Source organism: Physella acuta, unplaced genomic scaffold (assembly GCF_028476545.2).
Source record: "Physella acuta isolate Inbredline_101_S28 unplaced genomic scaffold, ASM2847654v3 ptg000637l, whole genome shotgun sequence".
NCBI classification, from domain to species: Eukaryota; Metazoa; Mollusca; class Gastropoda; family Physidae; genus Physella; species Physella acuta.
This window is the reverse complement of record NW_026732156.1, coordinates 218,630-243,239: the sequence shown is the minus strand read 5'-3', so window position 1 is coordinate 243,239 and position 24,610 is coordinate 218,630. Positions and strand designations below refer to the sequence as shown.

The following is a 24,610-nucleotide window of genomic DNA, read 5'->3' as shown; positions in this document are numbered from 1 at the left end:
GCAAGGTTAAAGTTCAGGTTGTCCCTATAGTCAAAATAACTAGATATAAAAGCGAAAAAAAGTATTGTTTAATTTAAATTGGGTAAAAAAAACTTTAGTATTTGTAATGATTGTCAGACCTATAAAAGAATGTTAAACTCATGTATCAACAATCAACATTTATTATGTCGATAATGATAACTTACCCCACGCGATTAAAACAAAATTAGTGCGAGCTTTTGTCTTTGTAACTTGAGACCTATGCAAATCTGTTCATTTGAAACCACCGAATGGAGTGTTTTAAAGCTGTATGTATGTGTGTTTGTGAGCGCGTGTTTATGTGTGAGAGTACATCACTCTTTGTGTGTGCGTGTGTGTGAGTAAGAGAGAGGAAAACAAAACCGAGTGAGTTTTTTTAATTCTCGTTTATTCTTCAGTCAGTAAAATTGGAATCAGATGGTGATCACGCACATTTCAACATCAATGGATGGGTGTTTAATGGAAGGGGGGGCGTGGCATGTGTATCAAGAAGGCAAGAACAGAGGCGTAGCGAGGGGGGGGGGGGCGGGGGACACATGTCCCGGGCGCCGACCTTAGGGGGCCGCCAAAATGGGTTGGAAAAACAAATTGAAAGTTTGAGAGGGGTGGGTGTAAATCAAAGTTCGAGGGGGTGCAAATCGAAATTTTGAGGGGGGGGGTGCAAATCGAAAGTTTGAGGGGGGGGGGTGCAAATCGAAAGTTTGTCCCCGGGCGCCGGGAAGGGTAGCTACGCCTCTGGGTAAGAACAAGAGGGGTGTCATGTAGACAAGAGCAAGAGGGGTGTCATGGAGACAAGAACAAGAGGGGTGTCATTGAGACAAGAACAAGAGGGGTGTCATGGAGACAAGAACACGAGGGGTGTCATGGTGACAAGAACAAGAAGGGTGTCATGGAGGAAAGAACAAGAAGGGTGTCATTGAGGATAGAGCTTGGGGTGTTAGGGGAATAGAGCTAAAGGTGTCATAGAGAATAGAGCGAGGGGTGTCATAGAGGATAGTGCGAGGAGTGTCATGAGAATAGAACGGGAGTTGTCGTGAGGCTAGAGCGAGGGGTGTCATGAGAATAGAACGGGGGTTGTCGTGAGGCTAGAGCGAGGGGTGTCATGAGAATAGAACGGGGGTTGTCGTGAGGCTAGAGCGAGGGGTGTCATGAGAATAGAACGGGGGTTGTCTTGAGGCTAGAGCGAGGGGTGTCATGAGAATAGAACGGGGGATGTCGTGAGGCTAGAGCGAGGGGTGTCATGAGAATAGAACGGGGGTTGTCGTGAGGCTAGAGCGAGGGGTGTCAAGAGAATAGAACGGGGGATGTCGTGAGGCTAGAGCGAGGGGTTTAATCCCACCGCGAACTTCTGGCACCGCGTCACGCAGAGCTGACGACGCGCTGAGCTGTTGCTGGGCTAGGTCTGGTTGGTGTAGTTGGTGTGGGCTGGTGTCAGCATGACGTTTGTTGTCGTGCTCTGTCTACTGCAGGTGTTGGATGGTATTGTCGGCACAGGTGGATGGTTCCTGCCTAACACAGGTAAGTGAGGAGAAAGTGAGGAGGGGTTATATGTATTTCTTTGTCGATAACACACGTAGTGAATGTGTTAGTTATATTATATGTATAACTACAGTAAAAAAGGTTTTTTTTTATCCACTCATGACGATAGCGACGGGGAAATTTCACGGGTTAACGAGGGGGGGGGGGGTGGGGTAGGACTTTTCTCTTTTATAAAAATATAGACAGAACTGCTAAATTAAGTCTATCCTTGCCCATGTTGGAGTAGCGATAAAGAATCCGACCGAAAATAGAAGTAGTGCACATTTTAATTTTCTCGTGGTGTGTTGATAGAAAAAACAGAAAGCTGGTGTCACTTACAGGGCGATGAAATGGGGTGGAGTGGAAAGTTGTGAATACACTAATTTAATTTCATGAAAAAATAAACCGGAAGTGATCTCCCTTAAACTTTCTCGAATATACTTATATAACACTACCGTGATGGCAACTAGGGACACAGACATGCTTTTTGATCAGTTTTACATGCTAAAACTTTTTAAAATAGAATAGAATCTCGTAAAAAAAAATTGCGAACAAAGTGAACAGCAAACAATAAAAGTATAATAGTGCGGAATATTAGTACTTTACAAATTCATATGCGTTTTTTGAGAAATCGAAAATAGCGCCAAATACTTATGGTCCACGGAAATTACTCAGAATTTTACAGCAGACAGAGAATTAGATCTTTTACTTATATGTGAAATTTTGTTTATCTAACTGAAACAGTACTCAAGTTATAGGCTTTTGATAAACAAAAAGAATAAGATCCACTTCCGGTTACCGGAAATCGCTGAAAAGTTGATACAGAACTACTTATTTGATATAATACTTATATATGAAATTTCATTAACCTAGCTGTAACGGTACTCAAGTTATCGTGTTCACAGACATACACACATGCATACACACATTCATACATACATACACACACAGAGAGATATACGGAAAAAATGTAAAACTATGTTTTTCCGACTCAGGAATTACAATACTTCGAATACGAGAAATTAAAAATGCAATGACTTCTTAACATAAAACATGTTAATTGCATTATTACTAAAACAAGTTAATTAAAAAGTCTAGTGACATTAATGCGCAATTTCCTTATGTTATCTAAAAATAGCTCTGACGTATAATGCTGGGATGCGTTCAAGCTAGAAGAACGATCGGTTTGTAGGTGTTTATGTAATTTTAAAATTTGTGACTAAACGAGAGGATATTTTTGAAAACTTTCTTCGGCAATATTGTTCTAAATTATGGCAGGAATCGATTGGTACATGTTTCAAGTCGCTAAGTGGTCTGGTTGCCGAGATATGGGCCAAAAACTGCATTTGTTCGAGGTTTTTTGGCTTTTCCGGGAAATACATGAAAGAAACCCGGAATTTTTATGGCCTATGCTCATTCTCGTAACTTGCTTAACATAATTGCTTTTGGAACTAGTCATCGATATTGCTTCGTTGAGGAGGAGATACGACTTAAAGCCCGGACACACATTCATCCATACATTCATTCATCCATCCATCCATCCATTCCCAGAAATGACGCGTTAATAAACGCAATTCTCCAGAATGGAAATTGCGCTAAAAAAATCTAACATTAAAGTTCTAAAGGGAATTGTTGTATAAAAAAGTTTCAATGACAAGCTTTTATATAATTATGCTCAAAAAAGCATTAAAAATTATTTTCTTTAAATATATAATAATGCACTATAATTTAAATAATTATATAATTATATGTGTATGTGAGTGTGTGTGTAGGTGTGTCTGTATGTGAACCTTGCGTGTAGCCACGATGAAAAAAACATAAAACTGTAACATAATTAAGAAAACTATAAAAGCCGCGCGATCAAGCTATTTCTGGTAGCTTATTCTTTAATTAATGTAATCCTAACGCTACTAAAACCGCTGTTAGGCTAAACCAGTAGCTCTTAACCTATTTTGGGGTACCTAACCCCACCAGTTTCATATGCGCATTCACCGAACCCTTCGTCATAGTTCTATAGTCCAAACTTACAAAAATCCGATCGTGAATCATACGTCGAGTGTGTGTTTTGACCTTCGCCGAACCCATATTTTTTTTAATCATTTTTACTTTCTCGTATATATGTAGTATAGAGAAAGTATTGTAATCGTGCAAAAAAAAAAAATCGAGATTTTTACAAATCTCGACGTTTTACACCTCACTGATACGGAAAAACATAATTTTGCAATCTTGTCCGTATGTCTGTGTGTGTGTGTCTGTCTGTGTGTCCGTGTGTAAACACGATAACTTGAGTACCGTTACTGCTAGGTTGATGAAATTTCATATGTAAGTATTTTATCAAAATCGTAGATCCGTATCAACTTTTGAGCGATTTCCGATAACCGGAAGTGGTACTTTTTCTACTTTGAATTTTTCAAAATCCTATAACTTGAGTACTATTTCAGATAGATAAATGAAATTTCACATGTAAGTAAAAGATCTAATTCTCTACCTTCTGTTAAATTTTGAGTAATTTCCGTTGACGGGAAGTACTAATTTACGCTATTTCCGATTTCTCAAAAACGCATCTAAATTTATAAAGTACTAATAATATTGCGCACCATTATGAACATCTTTATTCGGCGTTCGCTTGGTGTGCAATACTTTTTTCTATGAGATTCTATTTTATTTTAAAAAGTTTATGTATTTAAAATTGATTAAAAATCATAACTATTTCCCGAGTTCCCATCCCCTGTTGTTTTATATAAGAATATTCGAGAAAGTTTAGGGGAGATCACTCCCGGTTTATTTTAGCGCAATTTCCATACTGGGATTGTTATTATTAACTCGTCATTTCTGGATGGATGTGTGTCCGCAGCCTTTAAGTCGTATCTCCTCCTCAACGAAGCAATATCGAGGACTAGTTCCAAAGCAAATATGTTAAGCAAGTTCCGAGGATGAACATAGGCCAAAAAATTCCCGGAATTCCTTCCTGGATTTCCCGGAAAAGCCAAAAAACCTCGAACAAATGCAGTTTTCGCTCCATATCTCGGCAACCAGACCACTTAGCGATTTAAAACATTTACCAATCGATTCCTGCCATAATTTAGAACAATATTGCCGAAGAAAGTTTTCAAAAATATCCTTTCGTTCGGTCACAAAAAAAAATTTAATTATTTAAACTGAGCATCGTGTAGGCCTAGGATGATATTTTAAACTGAGCATCGTGTAGGCCTACTCGTTAAAATAAAACTATTTCCGTTGATATTTTCTATTACCCCCTACACGTCCGCATATTTTTTTAAATCTCGTTAATAAATATTTTTTCTATTTTGTTTTGAATTATTAAAACTACTTGTGTTGCATTATTTATTTGCTGAATATATGATTTATCTCAATTTAAAATTGTTATGGATAACATAAGGAAACTGCGCTTAAATTGTCACTAGACTTTTTATTAACTTGTTTCATTTATTAAAATTAAAGTAAAGTTCCATTTTCGAAACTTACGGTCCATGGGGCAAACGAAGCAGAGTTTGCCTGTTAGTATGCTCATATTCAGCCACTTTTATATTTGTAGAAGTAATATGCCACACAAACATGCATTTGTCAAACATACATATGTTGCCGATTCATCCATTAAATCTCGGGCAGATGAGGCACGTTAGCTGGGGACAGCAACTCTTCTAGGAGAGACAACTCCAAAATCAAACAACTGCTGTCTTGTAGTTTGTTCTTGGTTGGACAAAGGCTATGGAAGCAAATCCAAAAAGAAAAGCAGGCTGAAATCTCAGTCAATGGCCTCAATGGCGCATAACCATGCAGTTGACACTTAATTATGTTGGAGGGGGATCCCTTCCAATACTAAAATTAAAAACGAAGAAGAAGAAAAGAAGAAGATCCATAAAATAAAATAAAATTGTCTAATTTTGAATTTTATCTACAGTTGAAACGGCAAGCGGACGAACCAAATTTATTTTGGTAAAGAACAAGGTGTCGTGGAGAGTAGCGTTCGATGCGTGCAAGAACTTGGGCGCATCTTTGACAAGAGTTGACACCCCTGCCGTTCAGCGGGAACTGACGTCATTTGCCAATAACCAATGGATCAACGAGTAACTTGACCATAATTATGTCTTGGTTTTGTTTTTCGTTGGTTAGTTAGTGAAAGTTCCTTTTCTAAACAAGCGGTTCATGGGGCAAGTGAAGTAGAGTTAACCTGTTTCTGTGACCTCGGCATATGAAGGGATAGTAAGGTCAGCAGTATTCCCAGCCGCCGTAAGCCAGGTACCCATCAGAGCTTGGTGGACTCCGTACCTTATTCGGACGTGAAGCCGGATGTGAACTCGAGACTTTTGGATTAGCAGTCGCATGCTCTACCATTTGACCGCGCCGTTCCATTATCGAACCTTTACTGTTTACCCTAACCCACCACTACCCTAACCCACAAATATCAAATACACCCAGAGACGTAGCGAGAGCGGGGTGGGGGTGCGGGTCGCACCGGGTGACATCATTTAGGGAGGTGACACCAAAGCAAAAAATTGCTAAATGTACAGAAGAAAAGGCTTTTCTGCCAATCCCATTAATAATTAATACAACTTAAATAGTCTTTTAAGTACAAATAGACTATTGTAACAAGAGAGTGGGAGTGACAGCGTGACATAAACAAGTTAACTGTAGAGAAAATAAAATACTTAAAAAAACTTTTTAAAAAACCACGTTTTTCTTGTGGACTAAAAAGTAGAAAATAACTATTTACATACATTTGATGACAAAAAACGTGGGTACGTTCACCATCACATTTCCCGACCCATCTGCCCGACCCACGTTTTTTGTCATCAAATGTATGTAAATAGTTATTTTCTACTTTTTAGTCCACAAGAAAAACGTGGTTTTTTAAAAAGTTTTTTTAAGTATTTTATTTTCTCCTTTTTAGTCCGTTGCTACACATGAAAAACGTGGTTTTTAAAAAAGTGTTTATAAATACACGGACTAAAAATCTTGAGCGACCAGGATTCGAACCTGGGTTGTCGCGGCCACAACGCGAAGTACTAACCACTATACGATCACGGCCAGCGCGCTCACATCGATTGGGGCCGAAGTAACTGTGTCAATAAGGCTCCAGTCTTGTCGGTATCTTTAGAAATCATGTCCTCAATTTTATGGTCCTTGGGGCGTAATTAAATTAAGCTAATTACGGTCACTAATTGCTAGTTTTTATGATTGCATCTGAAATTGTTAGGCGAAAGTAGCATGCATGCCAAATTTCAGGTCTCTAGAGCAATCAGAAGTGGGCTAATTTTCGATGTCAATTTTAACAACAAACCCACAAACGCGAAGCTGAGTTAAGAAAAACGTGTTAATAATGCTACATCCAACTATATTATTAACAAACTATAGATAAACATCGTTGCAGCGATTAAAGATTAAAAACATAATATACGCCGTAGGTGGCATGCATTTAAATTATAGGCCTCTGTAGGACGACACACATACACACACAAACACATACACACACACACATATATATATATATATATATATATATATATATATATATATATATATATATATATATATATATATACTTTGTTTCTTGGGGGGGGGGGGTGTAACACCACGAAGTGTCGCAACTGGTGACACCAGTGACACCAATGACACCCGACCTAGCGACGCCACTGAATACACCATTACCAAATCCACAATTACCCAATCAACCGCTGCCTAACCCACCCCTGCCCAACCCACACTATCCAACCCACCAACACTATATGACCCCGACCCACCAACAATGACCCCGACCCACCAACACTTTATGACCCCGACCCACCAACACTATATGACCCCGACCCACCAACACTATATGACCCCGACCCACCAACACTATATGACCCCGACCCACCAACACTATATGACCCCGACCCACCAACCCTATATGACCCCGACCCACCAACACTATATGACCCCGACCCACCAACACTATATGACCCCGACCCACCAACACTATATGACCCCGACCCACCAACACTATATGACCCCGACCCACCAACCCTATATGACCCCGACCCACCAACACTTTATGACCCCGACCCACCAACACAATATGACCCCGACCCACCAACCCTATATGACTCCGACCCACCAACCCTATATGACCCCGACCCACCAACACTATATGACCCCGACCCACCAACAATGACCCCGACCCACCAACACTATATGACCCCGACCCATCAACACTATATGACCCCGACCCACCAACACTATATAACCCCAACCCACCAACACTATATGACCCCGACCCACCAACACTATATGACCCCGACCCACCAACACTATATGACCCCGACCCACCAACACTATATGACCCCAACCCAAAACCACAACACTATATGACCCCAACCCACCAACAATGACCCCGACCCACCAACACTATATGACCCCGACCCACCAACACTATATGACCCCAACCCACCAACACTATATGACCCCGACCCACCAACACTATATGACCCCGACCCACCAACACTATACGACCCCAACCCACCAACACTATATGACCCCGACCCACCAACAATGACCCCAACCCACCAACACTATATGACCCCAACCCACCCACACTATATGACCCCGACCCACCAACACTATATGACCCCGACCCACCAACCCTATATGACCCCGACCCACCAACACTATATGACCCCGACCCACCAACAATGACCCCGACCCACCAATATGACCCCGACCCACCAACATGACCCCGACCCACCAACACTATATGACCCCGACCCACCAACAATGACCCCGACCCACCAATATGACCCCGACCCACCAACATGACCCCGACCCACCAATATGACCCCGACCCATCAACATGACCCCAACCCACCAACACTATATGACCCCGACCCACCAACCCTATATGACCCCGACCCACCAACACTATATACCACCTGTCCCCAGCTGGGACGAGGCCTGGATATCCCTGGTCTGGCACCAAGATGGCACCACGCAGACGCTGGTATGGGCAGACGCCTGCCAGACGGCCAACACGTCACAGTGGGCCAACTTCGAGAAAACGGATGACGCTCAGTACACAAACGGCGAAGAATGTTACTCGTAAGTTGACCTGTTTTCCTCTTCTTCGTTCTTAAACACAACATTGAAGGGGATTTCTTCCAAACTTTTTTTTTCCCCGGGGGGGGGGGGGGGAATTGAAATTTTCGGTGGGGGGGCGGACTAAAAAAATTGGGGGGGGGGGGGGGGCAAACACTGTTATAAGTATATATATATATATATATATATATATATATATATATATATATATATACATATATATATATATATATATATATATATATATATATATATATATATATATATATATATATATATATATATATATATATATATATATATATATATATTTTCTATATAAATTCCATTTCGTACGGGGAGGGGGCGGTAGACTTTCTTCGGCGAGGGCTCCACGTCCGTCACCCCCCCCCCCCACCCCCCGAAGAGATGCCTGGAAGAAACTCTGCCTCAAACACATGTAGGCCTATTACATGTCAGCATGTAATGCGTCATATGGCCCGTTGAGTCCGACTTCAGTCTGTTTCTCTTTTCTGGCTGTGCTTACATTGCCTCTGTCCACTCAAGAATGATCTGCGAAGGAACACTAAGTTTGAATTTGTGTATCGTCGTGCATTGGTTTAAGCCAGGGGTCGGCAACCTTTTGAGACGGAAGAGACGAAAGTTAAAATCTACAAAATTTCCCAGACTTTAAAGAGCCACTAACATTTGTATGTGCACTTCGGTAGTGGAAAGCATAGAACCATTGCCACGGGTCTGGCCACAACATAGTTGTGCGGCAGGGCCTAATGCCTAATGCCCTAGGCTGTCAACTGTCCATATACACTCTACTCCACCTATTCTCGTTGTTTTTTTTTTTATTTGTTTGAAGTATTTGTTTTTACAGTATAATTTTTTTGAGTTTCTATAATAAACAATTATAGGCTAATTATTATAGAACTAGAGAGCCGCATATTGACATCAATATTGACATGCAACTCGCGAACGGTAGGTTACCGACCCCTGCGTGCGAGTAATTTGGTTAACACAAGAAATCTTGTAGATTTTTTTTTTAATTTTTTTTTTAAATTATAAAATACTATTTGTTCATATAAAAACATACATATGTGTCGCACAAAACATAATAAAGTATTTTAGCTAGCTCTGATAGAATAATAAAATAAAATTATATAACTATAGCACTATCCCTACCCAAGTTAGAAGCTAATAACTAAAAAACTATGTCACTCAAGTCAAATTAATGCACACTGACACATACAAAAATGCTTTCTACTACTAAAACTACTTTTGAAAATATTCGAAAATAATAAATAAAATATGCACTTCGGTAGTAGAAAGCATGGAACCACTGCCACGGGGCTGACCACATCACAGTTGTGAGAAAGTAGATCTATACATTTTTTGAGAAACAAACAGTGAACAAAAAAATTGATTAAATATAAGGAATTTATTTTATTAACGCGAAGTTATCTTACATAGTTATGAGTTTCGTAATTTAATTAAAAATATTTTTTCTATTAATATCAATACATTTTAAAGGCAGACAAATGTTTTACATAACATTTATTAATACTTATAGAAAAGTAAACAAAATCAACAAGGATTTACATGAGTTTTATATTTCAACTGGGGTATTGGTTTATTTATTAATTTGATAACATAGTTTGAAGTTGTTTCCCTTATTTGTTTGGAACTAAAATATTGGAAGTAACAAAAAGAAACCAATATAATACAGATCTATCAAGTTGCAACATTGCTGTGGTGTATAGAAGAATTAAGATTTATGTTTACGAGAAAAGAGCGGAGCATTGTAAGAAAGGTTAATTTATTTTACTATATTGAAGGTAGAACTACTTTCCTAAAATAAAGAAGCTACATATTTGAAACTATGTGATTTTTTCAACTTGTTAAACAATAGTAAACTCGCGACATTTCTTTTAGAACTGTCCAGTTGTACAGTGAAACATGCATGTTGTTCTGGGCCTCCAAATCGTCAAACTTGCTCTTGAGATATGTGAGCTTACCGCTCCACAAATGTGTGGTTTTCAAATCTAGCAATTTGATTTGAAGCGAACCAGCATCAATTCCAAATCTCTTTTAATTTTGTGTTGAGAGAATCTACTTTGACTGTGAAGGTCAGAGTACTTTCATTTCTTTTGAATTGCTCAAATATCTCAGTGAACCCATCCTTCATTTTGTTTATAGTAATGCTGAAGTGATTCGTGTTAATAGTAGTGTTGGGTTGTTCATATTTTGTTTCAGATTTTTTAAAATAAAGTAATTTGCCGCTCTTCGGGTTTTCAACAAAACGAAGTAATTTGTTTTCGAAACAATCATCTTCTTCAAGCAAGGCATAGGCTGAGTTTTCCTTTCCGTGCAGTTTTTCTTTAGCTCGTTTAGTTTCTTTTGTGATCTTCCCCATGAAGTTGAATGTTGCAATTAGCAATAGACAAGTAAATAGGAAGTAAATTGAAATAGGGCGTAACTAAATATTCTAATGGGATAGCGAGTGTTTATTATTTTATCGTTCATTGCCGAGTATTGCAGAACAATATTTGTATGTGTTTTAAAAATAAAATAAAATAATTGTTAATATTTGTGCATGGAGCTGAAGAGCCGCATCACGACATCAAAAGAGCCGCATGCGGCTCGCGAGCCGCAGGTTGCCGACCCCTGGTCTAGTGGAATCGGATTGGTAATAGAGAATTGAGAATGCGGGTGATGAAGTATGTAGTTTTGGAGTACGGGAGTATTCATTCTTGTGGTATTAAGGTATTGAATTCTATTGACTGTTAAAGAGTAGTGGGTCCAATGAAATCGTTGTTGATTGGAAGTACCGTTTGTAGAGTTTGGTGTCGTAGTTCTGGAGCGTCGTGTCTAGTTATGTTTAAGTATCAAAGCTTGATATGTGTTGTGAATGTAGTAGAGTATATTGAGTAGTCTAGTTTATCGTACGTAAGATGCTTTCAATTCAGTCCGGAACACACTACAAAGAAAGGTAGGGGGTCCTCTAGCTGAAAAAATCTTTAGTTTTTTTTAGGAATCTATATTACCACCCTTAAAGTATTAATGTATAATATTAAATGGGATGGAATTTATAACTAAACGTAAACTTTGTTTTTTCAAATTATAATTTTTTTTAATATTTAATCAATAATGCTAGCATTGTCTAAAACAGATAAGCCTGTTTTATTTTTTGAAAGGTGTCCCTCTAATTAGGGGACGGAAAAACCTTTACAATGAGTGGAGATCAAGAGCAACAAATAATTGAGTGTCATCAAAATTGAATAGAAGTATGTTACGATAAAGCTACCAGGACATTCAAACTAAATCTACAGTTAAGTATTCAACAAGTAGAAGATATTGTTTTCACAATCTAACATAGCTAATATAAAAGATTTGTTATAATCATTACGTAATGAAATTTAGAGCGTTTTATTATGTTTTTCAAACATGTCTTAGTTACACTTGGTTAATTTAGCTATTCTTGTGAAAGTTATTTCCCTTGAATGAAATTTTGGTCTTTGGATTTTTAAATGGAAGATAATTCGTTGCTTAACTTTACATTCATTGCAAATTCCTGCACCTTAGGTTGACCGTTTACATATAAATACAACTTTAAATTATTATTTGCTATTGTAAAAAATATATATAGCTTAAGTTCTAAACGAAATAGTTTGGTAGGTTTTTTAGCATTATCAAATACATCTGTAGCCGTTGTATATTGCAATACTTAATGTTAGTAGACATACAGTCTTAGTCGTAAATTAAACATCTAATTCATTGTATTTTCATATTTTTCACCCTCTCCTAAAGGATTAATATAAAACAATTTTAGGCTGGAATCTATAACATTTATAACCTTTTATTTTTCAAAAACAAAAAAAATCGTTACATAATCACATTATACAGATATTTAACAATTATACCTAAAGACAGTTAAGCTTAGAACAGGTAATATTCGTTTTGGAACTCACCTTGGGAGAACTGCAGAGAGCCCAACACTACAAGAACTTTTTTTTTTGAGTGTTTTTTCCAGACTTTTTTTTTCTCCCGGGAGGAGGGGGGGGATTTAAATTTTCGAAGGAGGGGGGGGAGTGGCGGTAAAGTACAAAATAGACTAGTGGACTTAGCAACAATTTCAATAAAAACTTGCAAACTGTAATTGAAGGAATGAGTACAAACTTTTGAGACGAAGGAGGCAAGTAAAATTTGATTTTGATGTCTAATTATAACGTGTATGCAATTGATAACAAATAAAAATGTCACTTTTAATTGTTTTCTTATACATATGTTTTATTAATCAGTTTGTGTGAAAAGGCGTTTTAGTAAGTTTTGCCTAGGGCGCTAAATAACCTGGCGCTGGTGACATCATTTAGTATCATGCCCTTTTCGAATATGACGGTAAATGAGGCAAGTAAACCTCACCTGTTTCGACTCAGGGACTTGAACCTGGATTCGAACTCGAGAGTTTCGGGGTAGCAGTTCAGCGCTCTGAAACTTAGCTACGCAGTACCATTCGATAATATAACAAATTAACCTACTATTGAAAATTTACATTTTTTTCTCACTTTAGACTCGACAAATTGAACCTGAAATGGAACTCGAGAGTTTCGGGGTAGCTGTTCAGAGCTCTGCAACTTAGCTACGCAGTACCATGCGATAATATAACAAATTAACCTACTATTGAAAATTTACATTTTTTTTCTCTCTTTAGACTCGACAAATTGAACCTGAAATGGAACAAGAAAAACTGTGCCATCAGTCAATATTTCTTATGTACAAAAATGGAATATTACAGTAAGCACAGTTTAATTTTTTTTTTTTTGCTTTAATCTATCCCCAAAAGGACTTTTTGAGGGAGGGGAAGCAATGTTTCTTCCAGACTTTTTTCTCCGTGGGGGCACTTGATATGGGGGGGGGCGGACATTTTCCGGGGAAGGTGGGGGCGGACACTGGTAAAGTATATGTTTTGTATATAGATTCCGTTTCGTTCGGGGGGGGGGGGGTAAGCCCCATGTCTGGAAGAAACTCTGAGGGGAGGGTACAAATAGATTTAGTGGGGCTAGTAGAATAAGACGGGGGAAATAAAATTAATGGAGAAATGGGTTTATTGGAGGAGGTAAATATAATCACTGTAAGGCTAATATAATCATTACCAGTTAGGTTAATATAATCATTACCAGTACGGCTAATATAATCATTACCAGTACGGATAATATAATCATTACCAGTAAGGCTAGTACAATCAAGAAAGGGGAGGGGACAACATAGCACCCAGACATTTAAAGCATTTTGTAACCAATCAAATAATTAACAATGTTTACACTTTTCAACTTTGGATTTAAATGTGGCCAGACTTTTCAAAAACTGAGGGCTATGAGCCTGTGGACATAGCCTTGTACCCGGTCCGACCACAAGCCCCAACTAGCGAGGACTGTAACGCTTTCTGCGACAGGGTCTTTGGGTGTTTCATGACGTCATTTACAGACGAGACCGGCTGTGTTCTGGCGCTTATAAATTCTACAACCAAATCTTTCGTCAAATCCGACCGGATCATAGGTGAGAAGTTACGATTATTTTGTGTAAAGTTGGAGTATGTGAAGCAGACCTTCCGGAACTCTTTGCAGAAGAAGATTATGTTTGCTGCCAGAGTTTCTTCCAGAGTTTTTTTTTTCTCAGGGAGGACGCTTGAAATCTTCGAGGGGGCGGACTAAAACTTCATAGGGGGGGGGGGAGAGAGAGACAGGGATAAAGTATATATAAAGTATATATTTTCTATATAAATTCTATTTTGTTCGGTGGACCTTTTCGGGAGTAGGGAGGGGGATTTGTCCCTCCCCCTTCCAGAAGAGATGCCTTGAAGAAACTGTTTGCTACGGTTGACAAACACATCGATTTATTGTCGTCTTTGTTATTTTATTACTACAGATATTCGGGATTTTTTTGTATTTCTTTGTTGAATAAAATGATAAAATAGCTTGAACTTATTTTCCCAGCGGAAGTTTCTAACATTTCCGTGAATGATTTGGCATCCATTGACCAGTCGACAACCAGAACGTTCAATGCATGCGACACGTCTGTCATTACTAGCAGTCTACCAGGTAAGCAAGGTTTCTTTCAGATATTTTTCTCAGTGGTGGGGGGGGGGAGTGCTTGAAACTTCGAGGATATTTGAAACTTCTGGGGGTACTTGAAACTTCCGAGGGTACTTGAAACTTCCGGGGGGGGGGGGGGGGAGTGGTAAACTTCAGGGGTACTTGAAATTTCCCAGGGGCACTTGAAACTTTCGGGGGTACTTAAAACTTCCGAAGATACTTGAAACTTCTGGTGGAAGTGGCGCTTGAAGCTTCAGGGGGTACTTGAAATTTTCCTGGGGGTAATTGACACTTTCGGGGTTACTTAAAACGTATGTAGGGCGGGGGGGGGGGAGAGCTTGAAATTTCCAGATTACTTGAAATTTCCGGAGGTACTTGAAACTTCCGGGGGCGGACACTGGAACCAATATAAAATTATACATTTTTTCTATAGGTGAGTATTTTGTTTCTTAATCTATGATGAACTGCTTCGACCTGGATGTTTTAAAGCCCGAGATCTAACTCTAACCTTGATCCAACAATTAACGGGGAGGGGGGGGTGGCAGAGATAATTTGATACGATATTGTTTTGTATTGCCTAATGGCCTATACTATTTAATAAAGAGTAATGTGTTTTGTTATTTTACAGATGGCTACATTTTCATTGAAGGTATTCAAGTGTCATTATCATCGTCTTGTACAACTGGTAAGAATTTTTTTCATTTGATGGGGGGGGGGGGTAGGTAGGCTTACATAGAGCTTCACATGGTCTATGAAAATATTGTATAACTTTTTTATGTCGTGAGGGTGGGTCTAAAAATGTCCATATTGTGTTATATAACATGCACACGATCCGTAGTCGTATAGTATCATTATAAGATCATCGATAATACTAGTGAAGAGATTACAATGGCACCTCAGATAACGTTGATAAAAAGCACCAACAGTTATTTCCCTTTGTTGTTACAGAAACATTGACGGTGTCCGCACAACCAACAGAATTACCCACACTGCCTTGCAGCTCTACGCCGGAAGCCGGGACAACCTCCACACCCACCTGCACGCCAAATGTGGCGGCGGTTAATCTAACCAACGAGCAAAAGGACGCCATGCTCAGTTCCATAGTTGACGAGCTGACAATAAACGCTAAAACCACGTCTGTGGCGCTGCTGAGGTACACGAGCGCTGAAGACAAACGCACTTCTGCGCATGCGTTAGGTTTCATTGCCGTAGGTGTCCTGACAGTGGTTTTTTGCATTATTTTATTTATCGATGCGCCCAATCTTTATTTAAGTGTGCAGAATCGTATCAAAGGGAGTCACTGTAAATCTGTCCGTTGCTAAAATAAAGTTATACAATTAGGTTAAACTCCCGAATTCATGACCAGATAGAAAACTTAAGGGTGTGAAACGAAAAAGAAACGAAATTAAACCAAATACATTTTTAATTTACATAAGAAGTGAAGCAGGAGAATAAGTTGTTGCCAATAAATGACGTCACATCCTTGAATGTGACGAGGTGTAGAGGTGTTAACGTGACGAAAAAATCTTGACCCGGTTTAGCTTAGAGAGCAGATACACCCAGATACACTAAGCGAGAGAAACAAAACAATTCACCAAAAAAGAGAGAGATATTAGTCATGCACATCAATTTTTTACCGTGGTTGTAAAAAAATGTAATGACTCTACAGCTATAATACAATACGTCTTCTTCTTCTTCGTTATTAAATTTTAGTGTTGGAAGGGATCCCCTCCAATACCATTAAGTATACGTGTCAACTATTTATGCGCCAGAGAGGCCATTGACTCCGATTTGCTACCATAGCCTTTGTCCAACCAAGAACAAAATACAAGGCAGCAGTTGTTAAATTTTGGAGTTGTCTCATGTAGCAACCATGAGCTTTACCGACTCGACCACGCCATGTAATTTGTGTAAATAAAGCAAAATTTATTTTTATTGTAAACAATTTTTCCGAAACCATAAATTGAGAATTTAAAACTTGGCAGTTTCCTTAAGTCTATTGCTTGTTAATTTTTTTAGAAAATTTCAAAGTTCATCCAGATTAGTCGGACTTCAAAAGATTCTTAAAAAATTCAAATTTTGTCACAAGGAAAATCTGGTATTCAGCCATAGATAACCATGCTATGCATCTCTTTTCTAATTTTCGGCAACAAAGGCCTAAATTTTGGAAAAGTTTTGGAAATTTTAAAAATTCTGGGTCAAACTATTTGTAATTTTTTTTTTACATCATACAGTTAACTTTCTTTTAAGTGCTTTAAGCTCCTACTATAGTAAAAAATGCATGTGTATGTTTTGGGGTTTTTTTTGTGAATTTTATAGTTAATTTTCCATTGTGTGGGTGCATCTACCTCCTCAACAGCTTTAATATTAACTAGTGATAAGTTATGTTTTCGGCAGAATCAACCTACCAATAAAAAAAAAACTTTTATTAGGATGTATTCCTTTAGCAAGGAAAATCCCTCAATCGGGGTCTTAAAAAAGCTATCGGGGTAAACAAAAATATTCAATTATGATTTTTTAAAGTAACACGTCGGACGATATTTTCTTGAATGCCAAAATTTTCAAGCTTAAAAATATCTGAATTATTTTTTTTAAATGCCAACCCGGAAATGTCATTACTCAAATCCTGCGAATCCAGAAAGGGAAAAAATAGGATTCTCGAATCCGGAATATTTCACTTTATCTGTATAGTATATAGGGAAATAGATTTTATGTACAGAATAAAACGCCCCTTTCTGTGACTGGCGTTCTATCTTTACTTTCTATAGGATGATTGTCCAGAGCTGGGCGTGCTCAATAAACTCACAATAAACAAGTTTACATACCCACAATACAATCAACACAAAGGAATCCAAAAAAAAAAATATCAAAATAAATTCATATGAAAACATTTTATTTCTGATAATGTGAATCTTGCTATACAAGTAACTTCACGACAATGCTAATATTGAAATTCCCATATGAATTTTGTTGAAAACAAGTGCAGTCTGAAAAAAAATTACTTTTAAAATACAATCAAAATTAGACACCTCAGTATAATATATTCAATGTTATTTGATGTGATATTTCATAAGGGAAAATATTGTATATATGTATATAGAGCTATTAAACCCACACACTATGTACATAAAAGTTGGGGTGGTTGAAAAATGGAAAAGAAAAAAACAAATGGGAGAAATCTAATGGTAGCAAGTAAACAATGTAAGCTGCAGGGAGGATGGTACTTCAACCCAAACAGAGTAAGCTTTTGGGTAGTTCGGCAACGTCTGATTTGTGCACAAAAGTAGTCGGGATTAGTACTCTTAACGTGTACACACCTTACATTTAAATAGCTCTATGGAAGGGAGAAATAGTCTCAGGTTGGCCTTATTTTGTTGTTTTTCAAAAGTGCAGATTGTTTTTACACATCTTCAACCGCAGAACATGATGTAACAAAAAATACTTTTAAACAGTTTTGGCAAAGAAAGGTGCAATTTAACTGGAAATAATTAGTCAGCAAAAAATCTTGTGAAAGCCAATTAAAGGTTTTTAAAAGAATAATTATCCTTAACATCTAGAATAAACAGAACGTGAATTGTTTCATCAACTAAAAATTCTAAGAAATTTTCAAACCAAATTAAAAAAAATTTAATCACTAGGCGTCTGTCTGAGGCCTTTTGATTAATTTCAAAATGAACACCAAAAAAAACTGAAGTAATGATTGTCACAATTCCACTTCCTGTGAAATTATTCAAAGTATCAGTAAAAAATAAAGAAAACCATTGTTTTGTAACAGAAGCACAACTGTGTTAATCTACTTTGATTGCAAACAAGACTGCCTTGCTAGACCTTTATAGCAGCATTGCCATGTTCTCAATGGCTCATCTTTTCAAATTTAAAATGTGGGAAATCTACTGCAACTCCAGTATACAGGTTTGTAACTGATTAAATTATTTTTTAAAGTGTTAAGAAAATAACTAAATTCTTCATGAAAATGTAAAGTACAAAATAAGCTGTAAAAGCATTTTTTTCTTAAAGGAAAAAAAATTAAGCTGTAGAATAGGACAAGTTTGCCATTGTAAAGAGAGTTATATAGGAAAATCCCCAAAAATAAAAAAAATTAATGAAATCAAACAGACCCACACAATAGTAAACATTAGACAGTAAAAGACAGGCAACACCACATTTGCTGGATAACATTCTCATGCTAGTTGGACATATCTGACTGAATTCTGCAAGTATTCTATTTTAATATATGGATCTATGCAAATGTTTCAGTAATGATAAAAATATAATAAAAATAAACCTTTTTAAATGGACTAATAGAAAACAAGATTTTTTTTTCTATGTATGTACACTAGTGCTTTGAAATTTTCATTTGTTAATGAAAATATTGAATGAAAGAATAGGAGGGATTTTTATTTGTAGACATAAATTTGCTTTCTGTATACACAAGTGCGTCAACGCATAGATGAATTCAACAAAGAATGTCTTCAGGTTTAGTCAATTAAAATTTGAAAGGCTGAATGTTTAAACAGTTACCAGGAAGCTATCCCAAACTGACATCAGTACAACAGTCTTAGTTTCTCATGTTACATACTAGTTCAAAACTTTAAATCAAAATTTAATTAGCTTTTTAAATGGAATCCAATTAACCTTATAAATCAAAATAATTAAGTTCGCTGGAGGTCACTAGAACTTTAGAAGCATGGACAAGCTAAAAATAAAATCAGATAATAGCTGTTAAGATTCAAAAGCATTACAGAAGTTGTTCCACTGAGCACATTTAAAATTGTGATACATGTACAAGTAAAATATACAACATGCCAGCTGATACCAAGGCTACCGTGAATGCTCTGCACCCTGCCAACCACCACTATTAACAAATGCTTGGGTGACAGATTCTCAATGTCAAATAAATAAAATCATCTGCTCAACACTAAATTACAGTTGTATCAAATCATACAGTATAATTACAGTCCATTTTTAAAATGCAACTTACTTTAAAAAACTTCAATACTAACTGTATACTTATGATATATATATATATAAAACTTTTATACAATATTTCTGTGGTGTTGAATGATGTACAATTTATACAAGAAATGAGGTTTTACTTTTTCATTTATAAATCTACTGACTGTATAGTAAAGAAAGTATTCACAAATGATGGTGATTTATTGTACAAAACTATTAACAGTGACTGTTACTGAACACCCAATACATCTGACTTAAATTCTGTTCATTTTTACAGCTTTTATTTTCATTAAATAAATCACATGGATTTGTTTACTTCGGGAATATGTATGTACAGAATAGTTTACACTAGCATGATCTGGTTTTAAATGCTGAAATAGATCTACATTTGGTTTTATTATCTTAAAAAAATGTTAACACTTTTAGTTATAGTAAGAATTCAAAGCGGTATCAAACATTAATTTCAGATTTTAGACATTCTTGAAACTAAAATTTTCAGAAAGTTATTACATAATTTACACAAAATAATTGCAATAGTTTCCTTTTAAAGGGCATAATTTCTGTATTAAGTTTACAATACATATTTTACATAAAAAGATTCCTGATACATCATGTATGCCTCTAATTTGGTTCTTTTAAAATAGACAAACTGTACATTTAAAATGCTTTTTCATGAATGCACCTTTAGTTAAATAGTGATGTGAAATGTCAAAAATGAAGCTTACACTAAACATTAGCCCACTGGAAAGTTGGTTGTTTCAATTTAAAGTCTTCAAAAATGTCAGCAAGTCTGCACAAAAAAATTCACTTATCCTACAATTACGGATCTATGTGCATGTTAAATTGTTTTTATTTCTTAAAAACGGCTAGTGTCTACTGGAATGTTTAACTAATTTTTATGTCACATTGAAAATATCTACAAACTTTACCTACTTAATTACAATTCAGATGTGAACACAGAGGTGAGTAGATAGTTTTAGTATATAGGCAAATACTGCTGGATGTGTAATTACAAACTTTCCTCATCCTGGGGAATGTTGAGAATAATCAAACCCTAATTTTTTCTTAATTCTGAAACTAGTGCTATTGTTAAAATAGAAACTAAAAAATGGCTAGTATGTGGAAATTTAGACCAGAAAAAAAGCTAAACTTATGTTTTTAACTGGTGGTGGTGATAGTTATCTTCCAAATACTCCTAATAATCTAATCTACGGCAGTAGCATTCACGACATTGGAAATACATTCTATTATCCTGGTAAATAACCCTCTGAATATTAACAGCATAGTCAAATCTGGTCCAAGTTAAAAAAAAAAGGCAATCAAATTTTAATTGGGTACATAAAAAGCTTTTCTGTACAGTTTCCTATATATATAAGTTTGCAATAGACTATTTACAGTTTTTTTCTTTTAGTTACAACTAAGCAGGCTGACTCTTTTGAGCTCAGAGCTTGGCAACATGATGTATATCTATTTAAATCTGATTTTAAAATAAAAATAAAACATTTCAATTATGACTCAAATGTACATTTTGTTGTTTTATTTGCATAGGCAGTGTTTGAAAGGAGTTTACTAAATTACAAGCTGTGATGGTAAATTTTTCATACAAAGCATTTAGCATTGGAAACTTGAGAACATGTACATGGTTTTACTTGTATGAAAAACTTAACAAAAACAGATATTTGGTCCAGTCACAGAAAACAGACACATTTCTAGAATGTTATTGTTATAAAACAAGACTTATTTCTTCCACAAGTAATTCTAGCCTTATTGTAAATTAAAATTGTGCTTATGAATTTTAAAGTTTTAAATTTTGAAAAAGTCCCAGAATGGGTTATAAGCAGAATGAAGCCATTCTGAAATCCCATACCATTAGATATTACTATGGTTTGTTTCTATCTGACAAGACCAAAGAGAAATAGGGTTACCCATGACATTTGCTTATAGACAACTGGAATGACTTTCTTGTTTAATTCAAGTCAAATAAAAAAATGTACCATAGTAAAACAAGGATAATGGACCTACTGACAATGAGTTTAAAGTACTTATTTAAAAAATTCTATGACCAATGAAAATTGTAGCAAAAGTTAACTGGCAATCTATGTTCCCTACTGATGATTTAGTAAAACAAGGCAATGCTGTTGTAACTAATTGAGAAAATTTCTTAACTTACAAAAAGCTATATTTTAGCTTATCTTAAAATGAGTAGGCTTCATTCTATATACACTAACAACTGTTGACACTTAAAAACAAATTTTTGAATTAAAAACAAAGGGTGCTTCAATCGCATCCAATGCGGAATCTTTGAAATAAAGCTAGCACTACGTGATTTGACTATTATTAATTACTTGCTTTGGAGAAGAAAATATCAATTCACCAAAATATTCCATTTACTGCTTGAAATGGAAACAGAAAGAAATGTCAATATCACCCCCTTTACCAAGATTTAATTCAATAAAAGAATTTTTTAAAACTTAAAATGATGATTTTAAAAAACTAACTTAAGTTACTGACTTGCACAATGAATAATTATTTTCTGACATAAATCTGTGTAAAAGATGGACATGTATTTACTATAAAAGAAAAAGTGTACAAGTGTACACATCCCAGCCACCACAAGGGAAGAAAAAGTGACCAATATCTAGACAATATGTACACACCACATAAACCATTTGCTTATAAAAATGATAAATGCACACAATAAAAAGCATTAGACTACACAAAGGCACAATACTTAGAGAAAAAACTGATTAAGAGAGAAAGTTCTCAATTATAAAATATATATAAATTGTAATGACAACAATGATATATTGTTAGAGCTATGCACACACACATTGTATTAATCAGTATCTACATTCTACTTAAACCTATGTCATTTTTATAAAATATGTATAAATATATATAGATATATACCATAGAGATTAGACATTCTGATTATAGTCAATAAAAAGTTTAAACAGATTCTTAAAATAAAAAACAATGCAAAAAAAAAACAGATTCAAAAGGATTAATGAAATGAAGGATAATTAAATATTTTCTTGCTGAATATTGGGACAGTGAACTAACTTCCCAGAGGGAAACAAAACAAGTGCACATAAAAGATTACAACTGGGATGAAAATCAAAGAGCAGGTCCAAAAAATTCCAAATAATGGGAAACACTGCACTAAATGACTTGTTTAAATAATACAATAAAGAATGTATAAAATATTAAAACAAGCATGTATTAAATGGTAAATGTAATTACATAAACTGAAGAGGTTAATTTAGATATTGCCTCTTGTAAATACAAAAATCCAACAAGCACTATAGTACACTGTACAGTGGCTAATATAAGAAATTATTGATGTTTTCACTTAGCCCAGCGATTCCAATAATTTTATACCAAAATAAAACTCACTGTTTGTAGCAAAGTTGTGCTTTTCTAATAACAAAATGTTTATACAGTTAACATAGCTATTGCAGATTATGCACTGTAAAAGATTATTAGGCAAAAAAATAGATGCCAATTTATTAATTCCAAGAAAAGAAAAGCCAACACCCATTTAAACCTTAAAAGGAAAAAAAAATCCATGAGATTTTTATGAAATCAATCTACACAAACAGCGAAAACTGGATATTTGTCAAAAATATTGCTAACCTTCACTAAACCAGAGTTTAAGAATTACTAGTACATTTTAATACTGTAGATTAAAATACAACTGAACTGCTTAGATGTTTAAATTCATTTTACTACATTCCTTGTTAGATCATGAAACCTACAAAGGTAATATTAAAATATTTATGCTGTTAGTAGTCAAGAAATAATACTGATATCTAATTGGATCCAAAAAGCAAAATTTTTAATGTTTAATTTGATTCTTCATTACTGATGTTATCAAATATATAATAACTAATTAACAAAAGGACAATTTACAAATGAAATTTAGAGTGCAATTGCTTTACTACCCTTTATATTTACATGTTTGACATTTCAAAAGGCATGTATTTATTTAAAAAGATGCTAGAATTGATTAGTGTGGTACATGTTAGTCCACTATCTTAAAAGTCATGATGTATGCAAAGTCTCCACTTAGATGACATTCACAACCATGAGGGCAGAGGTAAAATTAGCATCTCTCACCAGGTATGACTGAAATTATTTACACACTAACCAAGAATTGTCTATTTACTAATGTACAGGAAATTACCATGCCATCTTGTTTATACATCAACACAATATATTTCAACAACTATAAAGGTAATTTGTGTACATTTTTGACATCAATTGAATTAGGAGAAGAGTAAGCTTTTTACATCAACAAGATATCTGATTCAGAATAACAAAATGTCCTTATACATTTAAATACAAATAAATACAAATATTGTATCTTGCAGATTAGCTTATATTACATCCTACATCATTTTTGGCCTTTGATAAATACAGGAAGCATAAATAGTGCAAATAGCTAAGAATATTTTTTTTACAGTTTGTTAGGAATGTCTACCATACCTCTAAACAAATGTTTTAACTTAATTCACTTCTAATACTAGTTCAGGACAAACAGTGATTGATCTGACATTTGATTAAAATAAGCAAAATTTTTATTGTACAGAAAGGGAAGAAAAGCCTGTTTGTAAGACATTTAGACATTTAACATGCAAATATTCTATAAAGTTAAAAATCCCATTCTAGTGAAGCATATTACATTCAGATATATTGTCTTGCTAAGCACTTGTTTGTATCAATACAAACAGCAGTAGTATTGGTATAAACTCTGCATCATGGCTGTGTCCAAAAACACAATTCAAACAATTCCATATTCCAAGGATCATTGCTTCCATTATATTGTGCTTTTACATCAATTGGGGTTTTCCACTTTGTACTTACATTGATCCATTAGCAGAAATTCCAGCTGAAAGTAGTTTAAAAACATTTATGAAACTTTTCAACATACATTTAATCATAGTAAG

General features: G+C 35.7%; 2 protein-coding genes across 8 annotated transcripts in view; one reads left to right on the top strand and one right to left on the bottom strand.

The window, feature by feature from the left end:
- The first annotated feature begins 1,438 nt into the window (after positions 1-1,438).
- On the top strand, positions 1,439-16,088 carry LOC131948299 (uncharacterized). Its single transcript, XM_059309859.1, has 8 exons — positions 1,439-1,536; positions 5,459-5,624; positions 8,476-8,631; positions 13,325-13,407; positions 13,966-14,169; positions 14,607-14,711; positions 15,334-15,390; positions 15,654-16,088. The coding sequence occupies exons 1-8, from the start codon at positions 1,455-1,457 to the stop codon at positions 16,025-16,027; spliced, it is 1,227 nt and encodes a 408-aa protein (XP_059165842.1). The 5' UTR covers positions 1,439-1,454; the 3' UTR covers positions 16,028-16,088.
- Positions 16,089-17,577: 1,489 nt separating this feature from the next.
- Positions 17,578-24,610, bottom strand: part of LOC131948303 (pumilio homolog 2) — a 29,177-nt gene continuing 22,144 nt past the window's right edge. For all 7 annotated transcript variants that reach the window (XM_059309869.1, XM_059309873.1, XM_059309870.1 and 4 more), the window contains one exon: positions 17,578-24,552. In XM_059309869.1, coding sequence (XP_059165852.1) covers positions 24,524-24,552 — 29 coding nt within the window. In that variant the 3' untranslated portion in view covers positions 17,578-24,523. The remainder of the gene's footprint in view (positions 24,553-24,610) is intronic.

Excerpts from the sequence above, each read along its gene's own strand:
- LOC131948299 (XM_059309859.1), top strand. The coding sequence starts at position 1,455 with ATGACGTTTGTTGTCGTGCTCTGTCTACTGCAGGTGTTGGATGGTATT. Across the intron at positions 5,625-8,475 it reads AATAACCAATGGATCAACGA|CTGGGACGAGGCCTGGATAT; the intron begins GTAACTTGACCA and ends ACCTGTCCCCAG. Across the intron at positions 8,632-13,324 it reads AACGGCGAAGAATGTTACTC|ACTCGACAAATTGAACCTGA; the intron begins GTAAGTTGACCT and ends TTCTCTCTTTAG.